Source organism: Eleutherodactylus coqui, chromosome 13 (genome assembly GCF_035609145.1).
Source record: "Eleutherodactylus coqui strain aEleCoq1 chromosome 13, aEleCoq1.hap1, whole genome shotgun sequence".
Classification (NCBI taxonomy): domain Eukaryota; kingdom Metazoa; phylum Chordata; class Amphibia; order Anura; family Eleutherodactylidae; genus Eleutherodactylus; species Eleutherodactylus coqui.
In genome coordinates this window covers 128243992-128264685 of record NC_089849.1, presented here as the reverse complement: position 1 = coordinate 128264685, position 20694 = coordinate 128243992, and the positions used below count along the sequence as shown (strand labels likewise).

General features: G+C 51.3%; 1 protein-coding gene across 3 annotated transcripts in view; it reads left to right on the top strand.

Moving 5' to 3' along the window:
* The window catches only part of LOC136588326 (zinc finger protein 271-like), a 93331-nt gene that overhangs the window by 32819 nt on the left and 39818 nt on the right, over positions 1-20694 (top strand). For all 3 annotated transcript variants that reach the window (XM_066587449.1, XM_066587448.1, XM_066587447.1), the window contains exons 5-6: positions 215-306; positions 6565-6670. In XM_066587449.1, coding sequence (XP_066443546.1) covers positions 215-306; positions 6565-6670 — 198 coding nt within the window. The remainder of the gene's footprint in view (positions 1-214; positions 307-6564; positions 6671-20694) is intronic.

The window sequence follows — 20694 nt, the reverse complement described above, 5'->3', positions numbered from 1 at the left end:
GTGGCGAATCAGTCAGTCAGTGAGTCAGTCAGTGAGGGCTTTCGTCTATATATATATATATATATATATATATATATATATATATATATATATATATATATAATATGTAGAACAACCAATGACATCACAGCGCTGTCCTGTATACTGTCTGACACTGCATTGGAATGGGTTAATAAATGTATTCAGTCAGTTTATATGTGTTTGCCTCCTACAGTTGAGCCAAGACATAGAAATTCTCCAGAGAGACGTCTTCTGTATTCTCCAGATTACACAAGAAGCAATTGCAGTGAATCACAGGCTTATCAGGTAGATGAAGCTGATGTCTTGTCAAATCAAAGTACTAACAACCACTTGTGTGTAAGTATGTGAGTGCTTCTCATGCTCCACCCCCTGGTGACATCATCGAAGATCCAACAATCTATGTAAAACACAGAGTCTGACCGACAGAAGAACAACACAGTTAGGGCTCTTGAAAAGGGGAGGACAAAAATAACAAAATGAGAATACAACTAAGCCGTTATTACCTCAGACACAACTCAGCAGTCCTGACAGAAGACACCGACCTACCGCCACCACAGAGACCCGGTGAGCTAAACGACCCGCGGTAACGTAACTGTTGTGAAAGGAGCCATTCTGCAGTTTGGTAGAAAGTACTGTGTGTGGGTTCTTCCCATGCTCCGCCCCCTGGTAACGTCATCACAGCCAGTCAGTGAATGACATCACTGAATGGCTGTGATTGGCTAATCGAGCGCCGGCTGTGATTGGCTCATCGAGCGCCTGCTGTGATTGGCTGCTGGCGCTCCATTAGCCAATCACAGCACTCGCTTTGCTGGAGGCAGGGTATTCAAAGCCCCGTCACCAGCAGAAGCTCAGCTGTGAGACGAGGAGGGTGCAGTTTACCTCAGCGCCGCTGGAAACTATCAGGACGCTGCGGACCAGGTGAGTATGGATTTTTTTTCGGGGAGGGGGGGGGAGGGAGTTTTAGCTAGGTCCTATTTTCAGGGAAGGCCTTATATTTCAAGCCTCCCCAAAAAACCCGAAAGGTCTTACTATCGGGGTAGGACCTATTTTCCGGGAAACACGGTATATTGTGGGGTTAGGATGGATGTAGTAGAGCTGTGCGTGTGATGTGTGGGGGTCATAATGGATATAGTAGAGCTGTGTGTGTGATGTGTGGGGGTCATAATGGATATAGTAGAGCTGTGTGTGTGATGTGTGGGGGTCATAATGGATATAGTAGAGCTGTGTGTGTGATGTGTGGGGGTCATAATGGATATACAGTTAGGGCCAGAAATATTTGGACAGTAACACAATTTTCGCGAGTTGGGCTCTGCATGCCACCGCATTGGATTTGAAATGAAGCCTCTACAACAGAATTCAAGTGCAGATTGTAACGTTTAATTTAAAGGGTTGAACAAAAATATCTGATAGAAAATGTAGGAATTGTACCCATTTCTTTACAAACACTCCACATTTTAGGAGCTCAAAAGTAATTGGACAAATAAACAGAACCCAAACAAAATATTTTTTTTTTCAATATTTTGTTGCGAATCCTTTGGAGGCAATCACTGCCTTAAGTCTGGAACCCATGGACATCCCCAAACGCTGGGTTTCCTCCTTCTTCATGCTTTGCCAGGCCTTTACAGCCGCAGCCTTCAGGTCTTGCTTGTTTGTGGGTCTTTCCGTCTGAAGTCTGGATTTGAGCAAGTGAAATGCATGCTCAATTGGGTTAAGATCTGGTGATTGACTTGGCCATTGCAGAATGTTCCACTTTTTTGCACTCATGAACTCCTGGGTAGCTTTGGCTGTATGCTTGGGGTCATTGTCCATCTGTACTGTGAAGCGCCGTCCGATCAACTTTGCAGCATTTGGCTGAATCTGGGCTGAAAGTATATCCCGGTGCACTTCAGAATTCATCCGGCTACTCTTGTCTGCTGTTATGTCATCAATAAACACAAGTGACCCAGTGCCATTGAAAGCCATGCATGCCCATGCCATCACGTGGCCTCCACCATGTTTTACAGAGGATGTGGTGTGCCTTGGATCATGTGCCGTTCCCTTTCTTCTTCCCATCATTCTGGTACAGGTTGATCTTTGTCTCATCTGTCCATAGAATACTTTTCCAGAACTGGGCTGGCTTCTTGAGGTGTTTTTCGGCAAATTTAACTCTGGCCTGTCTATTTTTGGAATTGATGAATGGTTTGCATCTAGATGTGAACCCTTTGTATTTACTTTCATGGAGTCTTCTCTTTACTGTTGACTTAGAGACAGATACACCTACTTCCCTGAGAGTGTTCTGGACTTCAGTTGATGTTGTGAACGGGTCTTCTTCACCAAGGAAAGTATGCGGCGATCATCCACCACCGTTGTCTTCCGTGGACGCCCAGGCCTTTTTGAGTTCCCAAGCTCACCAGTGAATTCCTTTTTTCTCAGAATGTACCCGACTGTTGATTTTGCTACTCCAAGCATGTCTGCTATCTCTCTGATGGATTTTTTCTTTTTTTTCAGCCTCAGGATGTTCTGCTTCACCTCAATTGAGAGTTCCTTTGACCGCATGTTGTCTGGTCACAGCAACAGCTTCCAAATCCAAACCCACACACCTGGAATCAACCCCAGACCTTTTAACTACTTAATTGATTACAGGTTAACGAGGGAGACGCCTTCTGAGTTAATTGCAGCCCTTAGAGTCCATTGTCCAATTACTTTTGGTCCCTTGAAAAAGAGGAGGCTATGCATTACAGAGCTATGATTCCTAAACCCTTTCTCCGATTTGGATGTGGAAACTCTCATATTGCAGCTGGGAGTGTGCACTTTCAGCCCATATTATATATATAATTGTATTTCTGAACATGTTTTTGTAAACAGCTAAAATAACAAAACTTGTGTCACTGTCCAAATATTTCTGGCCCTAACTGTAGTAGAGCTGTGTGTGTGATGTGTGGGGGTCATAATGGATATAGTAGAGCTGTGTGTGTGATGTGTGGGGGTCATAATGGATATAGTAGAGCTGTGTGTGTGATGTGTGGGTGTCATAATGGATATAGTAGAGCTGTGTGTGTGATGTGTGGGGGTCATAATGGATATAGTAGAGCTGTGTGTGTGATGTGTGAGGATCCTAATGGATTTACCATGTAGCAGAGCTGTGTAGCACATTGCGCCACCAGAAACACTGGTACTATAATTTCCTGATAATTACTAGTCAAACTACTAACCACTTCTCCATCCATGCGTGAGTAACTTGCTCTGCCCCTGATCACATGACAGTGATGTCATCAAAGGTTCTTCATCCCCAATTAGTGAGTTACATGCTCCGTCCCTGATCACATGACTGTGATGTCATCATGGGTCCTATTGCACAGCAACTGGGGCAGCGGGGGTTTGTACGGGATGCGTAACTGACTCGGGATGACCTACGGATAAAGGACCTGTAATGATGTCACCGTCATGTGATTAGGGGCAGAGCAAGTAACTCACTCCGGATGGTTAGGCGTGGAGCAAGAGTGAGTGAGTTACTTGCTCTGCCCCTGATCACATGACGGTGATGTCATGAAAGGTCCTTCATCCGAAGTGAGTGAATTGCATGATCCGCCCCCGATAAACATGACGGTGACTTCATCACAGGTCCTGTAAGCACACGGCTGTTGTCCGGCTAGAGGTTCGTTAGTATTCCTTAGAACTGAAGTCGTGGGGGTTTGTAGGGGATGGAATACTAACGAACACCTACAGGAGCCGTGTGCTTACAGGACCTGTCATGTCACCGTCATGTGATCAGTCACCTGTGTGAGAGCAGTCCAGGGTCACATGACCAGGACTCTGCTGCTTTTCATCCCTGTTGTATGAAGAAAATTTGAAAAAGTGATCAAAATGTCTCACATGACCTTGAAAAAGAGATCCCGCGCACAACTGTCTGAACGGACGAATGACGTTGTGGCTGCCGGGAGTCGGGCAGAAAATAATAGTATTTTTAAAAAGTAGTACAGCAAATTTCAAGCTAAATATTCCAAAGATGGTGGAATTGAGGTGTTCTTCATCAGTCCATGATAGGGCGCTGTTATAGTAGCAGGGAGTGGTGCACGCCGCAGGCAGCCACGGCAGTGGAAGAGCAGGAGGAGCTCTTAAAGTCAGAAAGGGGCGTGGCTTAAAGGAGTAAAGGACAGTGTGAGGGGATTGCTCTATTAACCCTTTGTTACTCTGTACGGTTGGCAGAATGGTATTAGAATTACAAAACCCGAAGAGTTGTAAGCTGTCAATCTGTGGCTCCTCCTTGGGGCCACGGTAAGTACTGCAGGACGCGCCTCGCACTGGACGCTCCTCTGTTTGGCCGGAGCCTTAGCCTCTGCTGTACTACAGATAGTTCATGTCTGTGCAGCACCGTGGTCCTTGAAGGACACTTGTCCGTCCTCATCCTGCCTCCCTCCCATGGCCTCTGTGAATGTAGACCCGGTTGGTGAGCTGTAAATACAAGAGCTCCGCGACCCGTGAGCGGCTCCCACTTCTTGGGTAGCGGTACCAAGCAGTCTGTGAATTAGAGCCGATCCGTTGCTCGATGCTGAATGCTCTGCAGGTCCATCTGGCCTGATGTTCGGGCTCTTGTACAGAAGACAGATTGTCCCAGCGGTAATCGCTCTGGGATTGATCGTCTCTAGTGGAGTCTGAGCGGGTCGGGGATCGCTCCATCCGCTCCGTTCACAGTGAACAGGCAGTCGTTCATGAACCAACTACCTGTTCACACGGGGTGATCCCATCCTTCAGTTTGTGCAGAAATTGAGTAACAAACGAAAAGTAAATTAATTCAGTCACGGCCGCATCCGCACTGACCCACAATCCTTCAGATTCTCACGGGATGCCGGACTCGATTTGTCGGCCCGCGTAAAAGGGCCCTAAGATGCCGGCTACCGAGGATTGGCGGGATGTCATTCGTCATTGAGTCCTTACGCCAAAGAACACTATAGAGGAACAATCACCGGATCGGTATGAAACCTGCGAGTTACTGCTAGGCTGGGGGGAGGGGCGGGGTGCTGTGTGGTGCGAACAGTCCAGGAAGGGGGGGGGGGGTGCCCTGACGATCCCAACTAACTACCCCATGCACTCGCAGCAGCAGACATCTGCAGCGCACTCTCTGCATGCTGTGCGCCGTCATACCCGTGGTACGCTCTGTCTGTTGCAGAAGCGCCACGGATTTCATTCATTACAATGCAGTGAGTCCGCGGATCGGTCCGCACCAAATCTACAACAAGGTCATGTGTGAAGGTCAATGCAGAAAATATGTGCCATGCGTCACACTCCTGAAGACGGCAAGGCAAGAGAACAAGGCTCTGAAGACGTCTTGGAAAGGCAGAAAACGTTATGCTGATATAGCAATTAAGATATATAATCACCACCAGAACATTGATGTGACCCGCCATAAGCGCCCCTGTGACTCGGGCCTTGTAATCACAGGCCCGAGTAATGACCTTCTATAGCTGGTGATTGGCTGCAGCTGTCACATGTCCTTCAGCCACCAGGTAAGACAGGTGGTTGTCTCCGGAGTACCCCTTTAAGGGATACTTATTGGGATACAATGGCTGATGTATGTTGTACGTTGTCCTTATATATACATTATTAGATATTAGTGGCTATCCCTGGCCCCATGGCCGAGTCCTACATCTATATATATAAAGACGAAAGCCCTGACTGACTGAATGAGTCACTGACTGACTGACTCACTCACTGACTGACTGACTTGACTCACTGACTCACTAATTCTCTCACTTCCCAATGTCATAGAAACGTGAAATTTGGCACGAGCATTGATTGTGTCATAAATAGGAAAAGCTAATGGGTCCCAACTCGGTTATTCAATTCTAAGCGCAAAAGAATTAACATCCAAATTTTACGTACATAATCTAATTCTCTCACTTCCCGGTGTCATAGAAACTCAAAATTTGGCACGAGCATTGATTATGTCATAAATAGGAAAAGTTAATGGGTCCCAATTCAATTATTCAATTCTATGCGCCAAAGAATTAGCGTCCACATTTTATGTATGTAATCTAATTCTCTCACTTCCTGATGTCATTTTATATAAATGAAACGTCGCATGGTTACCTCCCCGTGGTGTTTCCTGGGTAACGCAGAGAACTATGCAAAATGGTGAACATATGTTTTTCCTCAGTATCTCTAAAGTAACCACGACTTCATAAGATTTTCCGTGTGAACACCAGATAAACACCAGTACCAAATTAACTCGGGCGAAGCCAGGTATATCAGCTGGTAGTATATAGAATTATTTTAGATTTCTCAGACTTGGACCATTGGGTTCATAAAGGGGGGGGGGGAGGGGCATCTTGGTTTTTGGCTTAAAGGTCTTCGTGTTCAGGACTTTTGGGAGCTGTTTTTCTTCCTTCTTCCCATTGGCCTGAGTTGCTGATCGGCGGCCGTCTGACCGCAGAGCCTGGATGGAGTTCTTGCAGTGTGCGGGGGTCCTCGCGCCCGGCCATCAGCGACTATATTCTTGCACTGTCCGGTCTTGATACGACTGGACTTGCAGCTTCTCAGTTTTGTATCTGTTCACATATGAAATAGGATGAAGAGCGGGCTGCCGTTAAGGTGGAGGCTATTGGAGAAGAGTCGTATGTGCGGTGCGGTCAGCTGTGGACGGAGGAGGAGGGCGCTGTAGGCGGCGGCTCAGGTCAGTGCACACAATGTCATCGTCTCCATGCTCCTCCTTAGGGACAAACTAACGTGAACGTAAAAGGCTTCTCTGCAAACAATGGCGCCATCCAGAGGCTATGGGCCCTCATACCCGGGCCGCTGTGTGACATGTAAGTAAATGGAAAGGAGAAGGAACGCGATGATATGGAAACCTCATCGAACCGTATGTTATTCACGATAAACACGGAACCCGTATCAGGGGGCGGGGGGCATTGTTCCATCTCATATCATCAGGGGGCGGGGGGGCGTTGTTCCATCTCATATTATCGGGGGGCGGGGGGCATTGTTCCATCTCATATTATCGGGGGCGGGGGGCATTATTCCATCTCATATTATCGGGGGGCGGGGGGCATTGTTCCATCTCATATTATCGGGGGGCGGGGGGCATTGTTCCATCTCATATTATCGGGGGGCGGGGGGCATTATTCCATCTCATATTATCGGGGGGCGGGGGGGCATTGTTCCATCTCATATTATCAGGGGGCGGGGGGCATTGTTCCATCTCATATTATCGGGGGGCGGGGGGCATTATTCCATCTCATATTATCGGGGGGCGGGGGGGCATTGTTCCATCTCATATTATCGGGGGGCATTGTTCCATCTCATATTATCGGGGGGCGGGGGGGCATTGTTCCATCTCATATTATCGGGGGGCATTGTTCCATCTCATATTATCGGGGGGCGGGGGGGGAATTGTTCCATCTCATATTATCGGGGGGAGGGGGGCATTGTTCCATCTCATATTATCGGGGGCGGGGGGCATTATTCCATCTCATATTATCGGGGGGCGGGGGGGGGCATTGTTCCTTCTCATATTATCGGGGGGGGGGGCATTGTTCCATCTCATATTATCGGGGGGTGGGGGGGCATTGTTCCATCTCATATTATCGGGGGGTGGGGGGGCATTGTTCCATCTCATATTATCGGGGGGCGGAGGGGCATTGTTCCATCTCATATTATCGGGGGGCGGGGGGGGCATTGTTCCATCTCATATTATCGGGGGGTGGGGGGGCATTGTTCCATCTCATATTATCGGGGGGCGGAGGGGCATTGTTCCATCTCATATTATCGGGGGGCGGGGGGGACATTGTTCCATCTCATATTATCGGGGAGGGGCATTGTTCCATCTCATTATCGGGGGGCGGGGGGGGGGGGCATTGTTCCATCTCATATTATCGGGGGGCATTGTTCCATCTCATATTATCGGGGGCGGGGGGCATTGTTCCATCTCATATTATCGGGGGGGGGGGGCATTGTTCCATCTCATATTATCGGGGGGTGGGGGGGCATTGTTCCATCTCATATTATCGGGGGGCGGGGGGGGGCATTGTTCCATCTCATATTATCGGGGGGCGGGGGGGCGCATTGTTCCATCTCATATTATCGGAGGGGGGCATTGTTCCATCTCATATTATCGGGGGGTGGGGGGGGCATTGTTCCATCTCATTATCGGGGGGCGGGGGGCATTGTTCCATCTCATATTATCGGGGGGCGGGGGGGGGGCATTGTTCCATCTCATATTATCGGGGGGCGGGGGGGCATTGTTCCATCTCATATTATCGGGGGGCGGGGGGGGCATTGTTCCATCTCATATTATCGGGGGCGGGGGGGCATTGTTCCATCTCATATTATCGGGGGGCTGGGGGGCATTGTTCCATCTCATATTATCAGGGGCGGGGGGCATTGTTCCATCTCATATTATCGGGGGGCGGGGGGCATTGTTCCATCTCATATTATCGGGGGGCGGGGGCATTGTTCCATCTCATATTATCGGGGGACGGGGGGGCATTGTTCCATCTCATATTATCGGGGGGCGGGGGGGCATTGTTCCATCTCATATTATCGGGGGGCGGGGGGGGGCATTGTTCCATCTCATATTATCGGGGGGCGGGGGGGCATTGTTCCATCTCATATTATCGGGGGGCGGGGGGGGCATTGTTCCATCTCATATTATCGGGGGGCGGGGGGGCATTGTTCCATCTCATATTATCGGGGGGCAGGGGGGCATTGTTCCATCTCATATTATCAGGGGCGGAGGGCATTGTTCCATCTCATATTATCGGGGGGCGGGGGGCATTGTTCCATCTCATATTATCGGGGGGCGGGGGGCATTGTTCCATCTCATATTATCGGGGGGCAGGGGGGCATTGTTCCATCTCATATTATCAGGGGCGGGGGCCATTGTTCCATCTCATATTATCGGGGGGCGGGGGGCATTGTTCCATCTCATATTATCGGGGGGCGGGGGGGCATTGTTCCATCTCATATTATCGGGGGCGGGGGGGCATTGTTCCATCTCATATTATCGGGGGGCGGGGGGCATTATTCCATCTCATATTATCGGGGGCGGGGGGCATTGTTCCATCTCATATTATCGGGGGGCGGGGGGGCATTGTTCCATCTCATATTATCGGGGGCGGGGGGGCATTGTTCCATCTCATATTATCGGGGGGCGGGGGGCATTATTCCATATCATATTATCGGGGGCGGGGGGCATTATTCCATCTCATATTATCGGGGGCGGGGGGCATTATTCCATCTCATATTATCGGGGGGCGGGGGGGCATTGTTCCATCTCATATTATCGGGGGGCATTGTTCCATCTCATATTATCGGGGGGCATTGTTCCATCTCATATTATCGGGGGGCGGGGGGCATTGTTCCATCTCATATTATCGGGGGGCGGGGGGCATTGTTCCATCTCATATTATCGGGGGCGGGGGGCATTGTTCCATCTCGTATTATCGGGAGGCGGGGGGGCATTGTTCCATCTCATATTATCGGGGGGGGGGGGCATTGTTCCATCTCATATTATCGGGGGGTGGGGGGGCATTGTTCCATCTCATATTGGGGGGCGGGCGGGGCATTGTTCCATCTCATATTATCGGGGGGTGGGGGGGCATTGTTCCATCTCATATTATCGGGGGGCGGAGGGGCATTGTTCCATCTCATATTATCGGGGGGCGGGGGGGACATTGTTCCATCTCATATTATCGGGGAGGGGCATTGTTCCATCTCATTACCGGGGGGCGGGGGGGGGGCATTGTTCCATCTCATATTATCGGGGGGCATTGTTCCATCTCATATTATCGGGGGCGGGGGGCATTGTTCCATCTCATATTATCGGGGGCGGGGGCATTGTTCCATCTCATATTATCGGGGGGGGGGGCATTGTTCCATCTCATATTATCGGGGGGTGGGGGGGCATTGTTCCATCTCATATTATCGGGGGGCGGGGGGGGGGCATTGTTCCATCTCATATTATCGGGGGGCGGGGGGGGGGCATTGTTCCATCTCATATTATCGGAGGGGGGCATTGTTCCATCTCATATTATCGGGGGGTGGGGGGGGCATTGTTCCATCTCATTATCGGGGGGCGGGGGGGCATTGTTCCATCTCATTTTATCGGGGGGCGGGGGGGCATTGTTCAATCTCCTATTATCAGGGGGCGGGGGGCATTGTTCCATCTCATATCGGGGGGAGGGGCATTGTTCCATCTCATTATCGGGGGGCGGGGGGGGGGGCATTGTTCCATCTCATATTATCGGGGGGCATTGTTCCATCTCATATTATCGGGGGCGGGGGGCATTGTTCCATCTCATATTATCGGGGGGGGGGGGCATTGTTCCATCTCATATTATCGGGGGGTGGGGGGGCATTGTTCCATCTCATATTATCGGGGGGCGGGGGGGGCATTGTTCCATCTCATATTATCGGGGGGCGGGGGGGCGCATTGTTCCATCTCATATTATCGGAGGGGGGCATTGTTCCATCTCATATTATCGGGGGGTGGGGGGGGCATTGTTCCATCTCATTATCGGGGGGCGGGGGGCATTGTTCCATCTCATATTATCGGGGGGCGGGGGGGGGGCATTGTTCCATCTCATATTATCGGGGGGCGGGGGGGCATTGTTCCATCTCATATTATCGGGGGGCGGGGGGGCATTGTTCCATCTCATATTATCGGGGGCGGGGGGGCATTGTTCCATCTCATATTATCGGGGGGCTGGGGGGCATTGTTCCATCTCATATTATCAGGGGCGGGGGGCATTGTTCCATCTCATATTATCGGGGGGCGGGGGGCATTGTTCCATCTCATATTATCGGGGGGCGGGGGGGCATTGTTCCATCTCATATTATCGGGGGGCAGGGGGGCATTGTTCCATCTCATATTATCAGGGGCGGGGGGCATTGTTCCATCTCATATTATCGGGGGGCGGGGGGCATTGTTCCATCTCATATTATCGGGGGGCGGGGGCATTGTTCCATCTCATATTATCGGGGGACGGGGGGGCATTGTTCCATCTCATATTATCGGGGGGCGGGGGGGCATTGTTCCATCTCATATTATCGGGGGGCGGGGGGGGGCATTGTTCCATCTCATATTATCGGGGGGCGGGGGGGCATTGTTCCATCTCATATTATCGGGGGGCGGGGGGGGCATTGTTCCATCTCATATTATCGGGGGGCGGGGGGGCATTGTTCCATCTCATATTATCGGGGGGCAGGGGGGCATTGTTCCATCTCATATTATCAGGGGCGGAGGGCATTGTTCCATCTCATATTATCGGGGGGCGGGGGGCATTGTTCCATCTCATATTATCGGGGGGCGGGGGGCATTGTTCCATCTCATATTATCGGGGGGCAGGGGGGCATTGTTCCATCTCATATTATCAGGGGCGGGGGCCATTGTTCCATCTCATATTATCGGGGGGCGGGGGGCATTGTTCCATCTCATATTATCGGGGGGCGGGGGGGCATTGTTCCATCTCATATTATCGGGGGCGGGGGGGCATTGTTCCATCTCATATTATCGGGGGGCGGGGGGCATTATTCCATCTCATATTATCGGGGGCGGGGGGCATTGTTCCATCTCATATTATCGGGGGGCGGGGGGGCATTGTTCCATCTCATATTATCGGGGGCGGGGGGGCATTGTTCCATCTCATATTATCGGGGGGCGGGGGGCATTATTCCATATCATATTATCGGGGGCGGGGGGCATTATTCCATCTCATATTATCGGGGGCGGGGGGCATTATTCCATCTCATATTATCGGGGGGCGGGGGGGCATTGTTCCATCTCATATTATCGGGGGGCATTGTTCCATCTCATATTATCGGGGGGCATTGTTCCATCTCATATTATCGGGGGGCGGGGGGCATTGTTCCATCTCATATTATCGGGGGGCGGGGGGCATTGTTCCATCTCATATTATCGGGGGCGGGGGGCATTGTTCCATCTCGTATTATCGGGAGGCGGGGGGGCATTGTTCCATCTCATATTATCGGGGGGGGGGGGCATTGTTCCATCTCATATTATCGGGGGGTGGGGGGGCATTGTTCCATCTCATATTGGTGGGCGGGCGGGGCATTGTTCCATCTCATATTATCGGGGGGTGGGGGGGCATTGTTCCATCTCATATTATCGGGGGGCGGAGGGGCATTGTTCCATCTCATATTATCGGGGGGCGGGGGGGACATTGTTCCATCTCATATTATCGGGGAGGGGCATTGTTCCATCTCATTACCGGGGGGCGGGGGGGGGGCATTGTTCCATCTCATATTATCGGGGGGCATTGTTCCATCTCATATTATCGGGGGCGGGGGGCATTGTTCCATCTCATATTATCGGGGGCGGGGGCATTGTTCCATCTCATATTATCGGGGGGGGGGGGGCATTGTTCCATCTCATATTATCGGGGGGTGGGGGGGCATTGTTCCATCTCATATTATCGGGGGGCGGGGGGGGGCATTGTTCCATCTCATATTATCGGGGGGCGGGGGGGGGGGCATTGTTCCATCTCATATTATCGGAGGGGGGCATTGTTCCATCTCATATTATCGGGGGGTGGGGGGGGCATTGTTCCATCTCATTATCGGGGGGCGGGGGGGCATTGTTCCATCTCATTTTATCGGGGGGCGGGGGGGCATTGTTCAATCTCCTATTATCAGGGGGCGGGGGGCATTGTTCCATCTCATATCGGGGGGGGGGGGCATTGTTCCATCTCATTATCGGGGGGCGGGGGGGGGGGCATTGTTCCATCTCATATTATCGGGGGGCATTGTGCCATCTCATATTATCGGGGGCGGGGGGCATTGTTCCATCTCATATTATCGGGAGGCGGGGGGGCATTGTTCCATCTCATATTATCGGGGGGCGGGGGGGCATTGTTCCATTTCATATTATCAGGGGCGGGGGGCATTGTTCCATCTCATATTATCGGGGGACGGGGGGCATTGTTCCATCTCATATTATCGGGGGGCATTGTTCCATCTCATATTATCGGGGGGCGGGGGGGCATTGTTCCATCTCATATTATCAGGGGCGGGGGGGCATTGTTCCATCTCATATTATCGGGGGGCGGGGGGCATTGTTCCATCTCATATTATCGGGGGCGGGGGGCATTGTTCTATCTCATATTATCGGGAGGCGGAGGGACATTGTTCCATCTCATATTATCGGGAGGCGGGGGGGCATTGTTCCATCTCATATTATCGGGGGGGGGGGGCATTGTTTCATCTCATATTATCGGGGGGTGGGGGGGCATTGTTCCATCTCATATTGGGGGGCGGGGGGGGCATTGTTCCATCTCATATTATCGGGGGGTGGGGGGGCTTTGTTCCATCTCATATTATCGGGGGCGGGGGGGGCATTGTTCCATCTCATATTATCGGGGCGGGCATTGTTCCATCTCATTATCGGGGGGCGGGGGGGGGCATTGTTCCATCTCATATTATCGGGGGCGGGGGGCATTGTTCCATCTCATATTATCGGGAGGCGGGGGGGCATTGTTCCATCTCATATTATCGGGGGCGGGGGCATTGTTCCATCTCATATTATCGGGGGGGGGCATTGTTCCATCTCATATTATCGGGGGGCGGGGGGGGCATTGTTCCATCTCATATTATCGGGGGCGGGGGGGGGGGGCATTGTTCCATCTCATATTATCGGGGGGCGGGGGGCATTGTTCCATCTCATATTATCGGGGGGGGGGGGGGGCATTGTTCCATCTCATATTATCGGAGGGGGGCATTGTTCCATCTCATATTATCGGAGGGGGGCATTGTTCCATCTCATTATCGGGGGGCGGGGGGGCATTGTTCCATCTCATTTTATCGGGGGGCGGGGGGGCATTGTTCCATCTCATATTATCGGGGGGGGGCATTGTTCCATCTCATTATCGGGGGGGTGGGGGGGGCATTGTTCCATCTCATATTATCGGGGGGGTTTTGTTCCATCTCATTTTATCGGGGGGCGGGGGGGGGGCATTGTTCCATCTCATATTATCGGGAGGCGGGGGGGCATTGTTCCATCTCATATTATCGGGGGTGGGGGCATTGTTCCATCTCATATTATCGGGGGGGGGGCATTGTTCCATCTCATATTATCGGGGGTGGGGGGGCATTGTTCCATCTCATATTGGGGGCCAGGGGGGCATTGTTCCATCTCATATTATCGGGGGGTGGGGGGGCATTGTTCCATCTCATATTATCGGGGGGCGGGGGGGGCATTGTTCCATCTCATATTATCGGGGGGGGGGGGCATTGTTCCATCTCATATTATCGGGGGGAAGGGGGGCATTGTTCCATCTCATCGGGGGGCAGGGGGGCATTGTTCCATCTCATTTTATCGGGGGGCGGGGGGGCATTGTTCCATCTCCTATTATCAGGGGGCGGGGGGCATTGTTCCATCTCATATTATCAGGGGGGGGCATTGTTCCATCTCATTATCGGGGGGCGGGGGGGGCATTGTTCCATCTCATATTATCGGGGGGCATTGTTCCATCTCATATTATCGGGGGCGGGGGGCATTGTTCCATCTCATATTATCGGGAGGCGGGGGGCATTGTTCCATCTCATATTATCGGGGGGGGAGGGGCATTGTTCCATCTCATATTATCAGGGGGTGGGGGGGCATTGTTCCATCTCATATCGTGGGGCGGGGGGGCATTGTTCCATCTCATATTATTGGGGGGGGGGCATTGTTCCATCTCATATTATCGGGGGGTGGGGGGGCATTGTTCCATCTCATATTGGGGGGCGGGGGGGGGCATTGTTCCATCTCATATTATCGGGGGGTGGGGGGGCATTGTTCCATCTCATATTATCGGAGGGGGGCATTGTTCCATCTCATATTATCGGGGGGAGGGGGGGGCATTGTTCCATCTCATTATCGGGGGGGCATTGTTCCATCTCATTTTATCGGGGGGCGGGGGGGCATTGTTCCATCTCCTATTATCAGGGGGCGGGGGGCATTGTTCCATCTCATATTATCGGGGGGTTTTGTTCCATCTCATTTTATCGGGGGGCGGGGGGGGCATTGTTCCATCTCATATTATCGGGGGGCATTGTTCCATCTCATATTATCGGGGGCGGGGGGCATTGTTCCATCTCATATTATCGGGAGGCGGGGGGGCATTGTTCCATCTCATATTATCGGGGGCGGGGGGCATTGTTCCATCTCATATTATCGGGGGGCGGGGGGCATTGTTCCATCTCATATTTGCGGGGGCGGGGAGCATTGTTCCATCTCATATTATCGGGAGGCGGGGGGGCATTGTTCCATCTCATATTATCGGGGGTGGGGGCATTGTTCCATCTCATATTATCGGGGGGGGGGCATTGTTCCATCTCATATTATCGGGGATGGGGGGGCATTGTTCCATCTCATATTATCGGGGGGTGGGGGGGCATTGTTCCATCTCATATTATCGGGGGGCGGGGGGGGGCATTGTTCCATGTCATATCGGGGGGGGGGCATTGTTCCATCTCATATTATCGAGGGGAGGGGGGGGCATTGTTCCATCTCATCAGGGGGCGGGGGGGGCATTGTTCCATCTCATTTAATCGGGGGGCGGGGGGGCATTGTTCCATCTCCTATTATCAGGGGGCGGGGGGCATTGTTCCATCTCATATTATCGGGGGGGGGGGGCATTGTTCCATCTCATTATCAGGGGGCGGGGGGCATTGTTCCATCTCATATTATCGGATGGGTGGGGGGGCATTGTTCCATCTCATATTATCGGATGGGTGGGGGGGCATTGTTCCATCTCATACCGGGGGGCGGGGGGCATTGTTCCATCTCATATTATCGGGGGGGGGGCATTGTTCCATCTCATATTATCGGTGGGCGGGGGGGGGGCATTGTTCCATCTCATATTATCGGGGGGCGGGGGGCATTGTTCCATCTCATATTATCGGGGGGGGCATTGTTCCATCTCATATTATCGGGGGGCGGGGGGTCATTGTTCCATCTCATATTATCGGGGGGCGGGGGGGCATTGTTCCATCCCATATTATCTGGGGGGGGGGGGCATTGTTCCATCTCATATTATCGGGGGAGGGGGGGGCATTGTTCCATCTCATCGGGGGCCGGGGGGGCATTTTTCCATCTCATTTTATCGGGGGGCGGGGGGGCATTGTTCCATCTCCTATTATCAGTGGGCGGGGGGCATTGTTCCATCTCATATTATCGGGGGGGGGCATTGTTCCATCTCATTATCGGGGGGCGGGGGGGGGCATTGTTCCATCTCATATTATCGGGGGGTTTTGTTCCATCTCATTTTTGTCGGGGGGCGGGGGGGGGGCATTGTTCCATCTCATATTATCGGGGGGCATTGTTCCATCTCATATTATCGGGGGGGGAGGGGCATTGTTCCATCTCATATTATCGGGGGTGGGGGGGCATTGTTCCATCTCATATTATCGGGGGGCGGGGGGGGCATTGTTCTATCTCATATTATCGGGGGGCGGGGGGGCATTGTTCCATCTCATATTATCGGGGGGGGGCATTGTTCCATCTCATATTTTCGGGGGGGGGGGCATTGTTCCATCTCATATTATCGGGGGGCGGGGGGGCATTGTTCCATCTCATATTATCGGGGGGCGGGGGGGGGGGGCATTGTTCCATCTCATTTTATCGGGGGTTTTTGTTCCTTCTCATTTTATCGGGGGGCGGGGGGGGCATTGTTCCATCTCATTTTATCGGGGGGCGGGGGGGCATTGTTCCATCTCATATTATCGGGGGACGGGGGGGGGGCACTGTTCCATCTCATATTATCGGGGGGTTTTGTTCCATCTCATTTTATCGGGGGGCGGGGGGGGCATTGTTCCATCTCATATTATCGGGGGGCGGGGGGGCATTGTTCCATCTCATATTATCGGGGGGCGGGGGGGCATTGTTCCATCTCATATTATCGGGGGGTGGGGGGGCATTGTTCCATCTCATATTATCGGGGGTTTTTGTTCCATCTCATATTATCGGGGGGCGGGGGGGCATTGTTCCATCTCATATTATCGGGGGGCGGGGGGGCATTGTTCCATCTCATATTATCGGGGGTTTTTGTTCCATCTCATTTTATCGGGGGGCGGGGGGGCATTGTTCCATCTCATATTATCGGGGTTTTTTGTTCCATCTCATTTTATCGGGGGGCGGGGGGGCATTGTTCCATCTCATATTATCGGGGGGCGGGGGGGGGGGGGCATTGTTCCATCTCATATTATCGGGGGTTTTTGTTCCATCTCATATTATCGGAGGGCGGGGGGGCATTGTTCCATCTCATATTATTGGGGGGCGGGGCCATTGTTCCGTCTCATATTAAAAGAAATGAACACACAGATTTGTGGCGGCCACAGATTTCATGAAATTTGGAGTAACAAAAGGCTGAAAAAGTAAGTGCTGCTAATGGGGAGTAGCTGGAGGGTCACATGTCTATAAGAAGGGCCTGTTAGAGAGGCCGAGTCTCTCAGCTGCGGGCGGTGTGTGTTTGCCGCTGCCATGGCAGAGGATTGCAGAGTTTCTCCCATTGCTTTCAGTGGGGCCGGCAACGGGCGCTGCGATTCCCACATCCCGGTGCCCTGCAGGACATCGCTCACGTCCCTGACCCTGTTCACAGGAATGGGCTCAAATTGGTGGGAGATTTCGCATCTCGCATGATTTTGGCGCCCGTGTGAAGCCGGCCTAACGCATCATAGCGGGGAAGGCTTTCCCAAAAATGTCACTTTATTGTAAACTTGTAATCCCTGTGTGGTGAATCTGGTGGCGCGGAGCTCGGCTGAAGATGAACCGTAGTGATGGAAGTCCCTGTCACTTCCAGGACAAGTGCGGGCTGCTCACCTTCTGGGCTCTTCGCTGTGGTTGTATCAGACCTCTTGTGTTTTGCTGGATGACTTGTAGTTTTTATAGGAACCATATAGAATTACCGCCGACTCACGCATATTACCGCCGACTCACTCATATTACCGCTCACGCATATTACCGCCCATACATATTACCACCCACACATATTACCGCCGGCTCATATTACCGCCCGCGCATATTACCGCCCACACATATTACCGCCCACACATATTACCACCCACACATATTACCGCTAACGCATATTACCGCTCACACATATTACCGCCCACACATATTACCGCCCACACATATTACCACCCACACATATTACCGCTAACGCATATTACCGCCCGCACATATTACCGCCCGCGCATATTACCGCCCACACATATTACCGCCCACACATATTACCACCCACACATATTACCGCTAACGCATATTACCGCCCACACATATTACCGCCCACACATATTACCACCCACACATATTACCGCTAACGCATATTACCGCTCACACGTATATTACCGCCCGCGCATATTGCCACTTCCGCATATTACCGCCCGCACATATTACCGCCCGCGCATATTACCGCTAGCGCATATGTACACAATAAAGCAGCATGTTCTGTGTGGCGCACAGTATGTGCACATAGACGCCAAGATGGCGACCGGCAGCCCGCAGCGTCATTGTGTACCTGCCGCCTGTCGTGTGGATTTTAAGCCCCGTGGGATATTTATAATTTGGAAGTCTGGCTGTTTGAGAACTTGTTTTTTGTCATTTTTACTGGCACCAGTTTGGGGCACATTTGTATTTTTGAGAACTTTTCATTCGTGTTTTTAGGAAGCCAGCTGATCAGAAAACGGCCGTTCTATCTGTTTGGTTTGTTTTTATGATGTTTGCCAGTAGTTGTACAGTAGGGCAGACGCTGCGGTGACGGATATATGTAGTCCTTCATTCGTTTCTTTCTGATGAAGCATTGGATAACATCAGAGGTTTCTCTTATTCTCACTGCTTTTGTAGAAAAAAGAGACCACCATACGGTTTATGACAACCGGAGAGCAAATATGCTCTCTTATTGATAAGTAGAGGTGATTGCATGGACAGAAGTCCATGTTACACCTCCACTGGGACGCGGGACAGACAGGAGGTGTGACATGGACTTCTGTTTTCTCTTCCTCACACAAGCTGCCAGTTCAGTAAATGCAGCTCTCGCTTCAACTGGCTCCAGCTAGAGTGCGGTTAGTGTTGCGGTTCTGGTCTCATTTTAAAGCCAGGGTCTAGCTGCAACCTGTAGAATGGTCCCTCCTCTGCCTGAACTCGACTCAGATTGTTAAGTGGTTAGAGAGGTATTCCTATATCGTGTTTGTTTATACAATAGGCAATCCTGCAATTCATTAATATACATGTATTTACAAGTCTGCCCATATACCTCTCTGCGCTGCTGCATAGTATGGCCAAAGGATCAGTCCAGTGTAATGCATCAAGCATGGTGTCCGTCATGTGACTTCTGGCAAACATCAACAGGGTGCAGGTTGCATAATATATATGTGCTGGATCAATGCAACGTAAAGGCCCATTTACACCAGCAGATGATCGCTCAGACGACAGTGACAGCTTTGGGCGATCGTTTTGCATAAACTATTAAGTGGCTACTCAAGTACTTAATAGCTATTTAGTGTGCAAATGAAGCCTTCGCTGAATGCAGCTAATAACCTGAGGGCTCTTATCTGCCCCAGATCCCTTGTCCTCCATGGGGAAACAATGCTATCAGCGCTCCCCGTGGAGAACGACTGATGAGGCTGAAGGACGATTTTCAGGTTAGATTGAATTTAACGATCAGCTACCAATGCACGAAAAGCGGACGATGGGCGCACATTTACACGCACCAATTATCGCTAAAACTATCGCCGATTTAGCAGGTTTTTTTTCTAGCGCTCATCAACTGGTGTAAATGGACCTTAAAGTTTACACTGTCTAGCTTTTAGGCAATAACACATCCATACAGCCATAGACTAAATATGATTAATGGTTATTGCCACAACTACTTCCCAGCGCTCGCATGGACCTATATTGTGACCGCACTTTCTCCGCCGGGTCTGTGGTCTCCACTTACTAAGTGACCTTTGTCATTAGAGCACAGCAGTCAATCTTTAATGTAGCAAAGTGGTGATTTTAGTCCTTTTCAGCCCCAGGAAGCTCCGCAGTGCAGAGTAGCCACCGTTCTACGGCGTGGTGTCCCGGCCGTGAGAGCCCGTTGAGTGCATCACATCAGCTCCAGTTGCAGGCCGCTTCTTGCCTTGTACTGGGGTGCTAAAACCACCATCTATCTATATATATAAAGACGAAAGCCCTCATTGACTGACTCACTGACTGACTCGCCAAAAGTTCTCCAACTTCCTGATGTCGCAGAAACATGAAATTTGGCACAAGCATAGATTATCTCCAAAATAGGAAAAGTAATTGGGTCCCAACTCGATTATTCAATTCTATGCGCAAAAGAACTAGCGTCCAAATTTTACGTACGGAATGTAATTTTCTCACTTTCCGGTGTCATAGAAACGTGAAATTTGGCACGAGCATTGATTATGTCATAAATAGGAAAAGCTAATGGGTCCCAACTCCATTATTCAATTCTATGCGCAAAAGAATTAGCGTCCAAATTTTACGTATGGAATGTAATTCTCTCACTTCCTGATGTCATTTTATATGAAGGAAACGTCGCATGGTTGCCTCCACGTGGTGTTTCCTGGGTAACGCAGAGAACTATGCAAAATGGTGAACATATGTTTTTCCGGTATCTCTAAAGTAACCATGACTTCATAAGATTTTCCGTGTGAACACCAGATAAACAGCAGTACCAAATTAACTCGGGCGAAGCC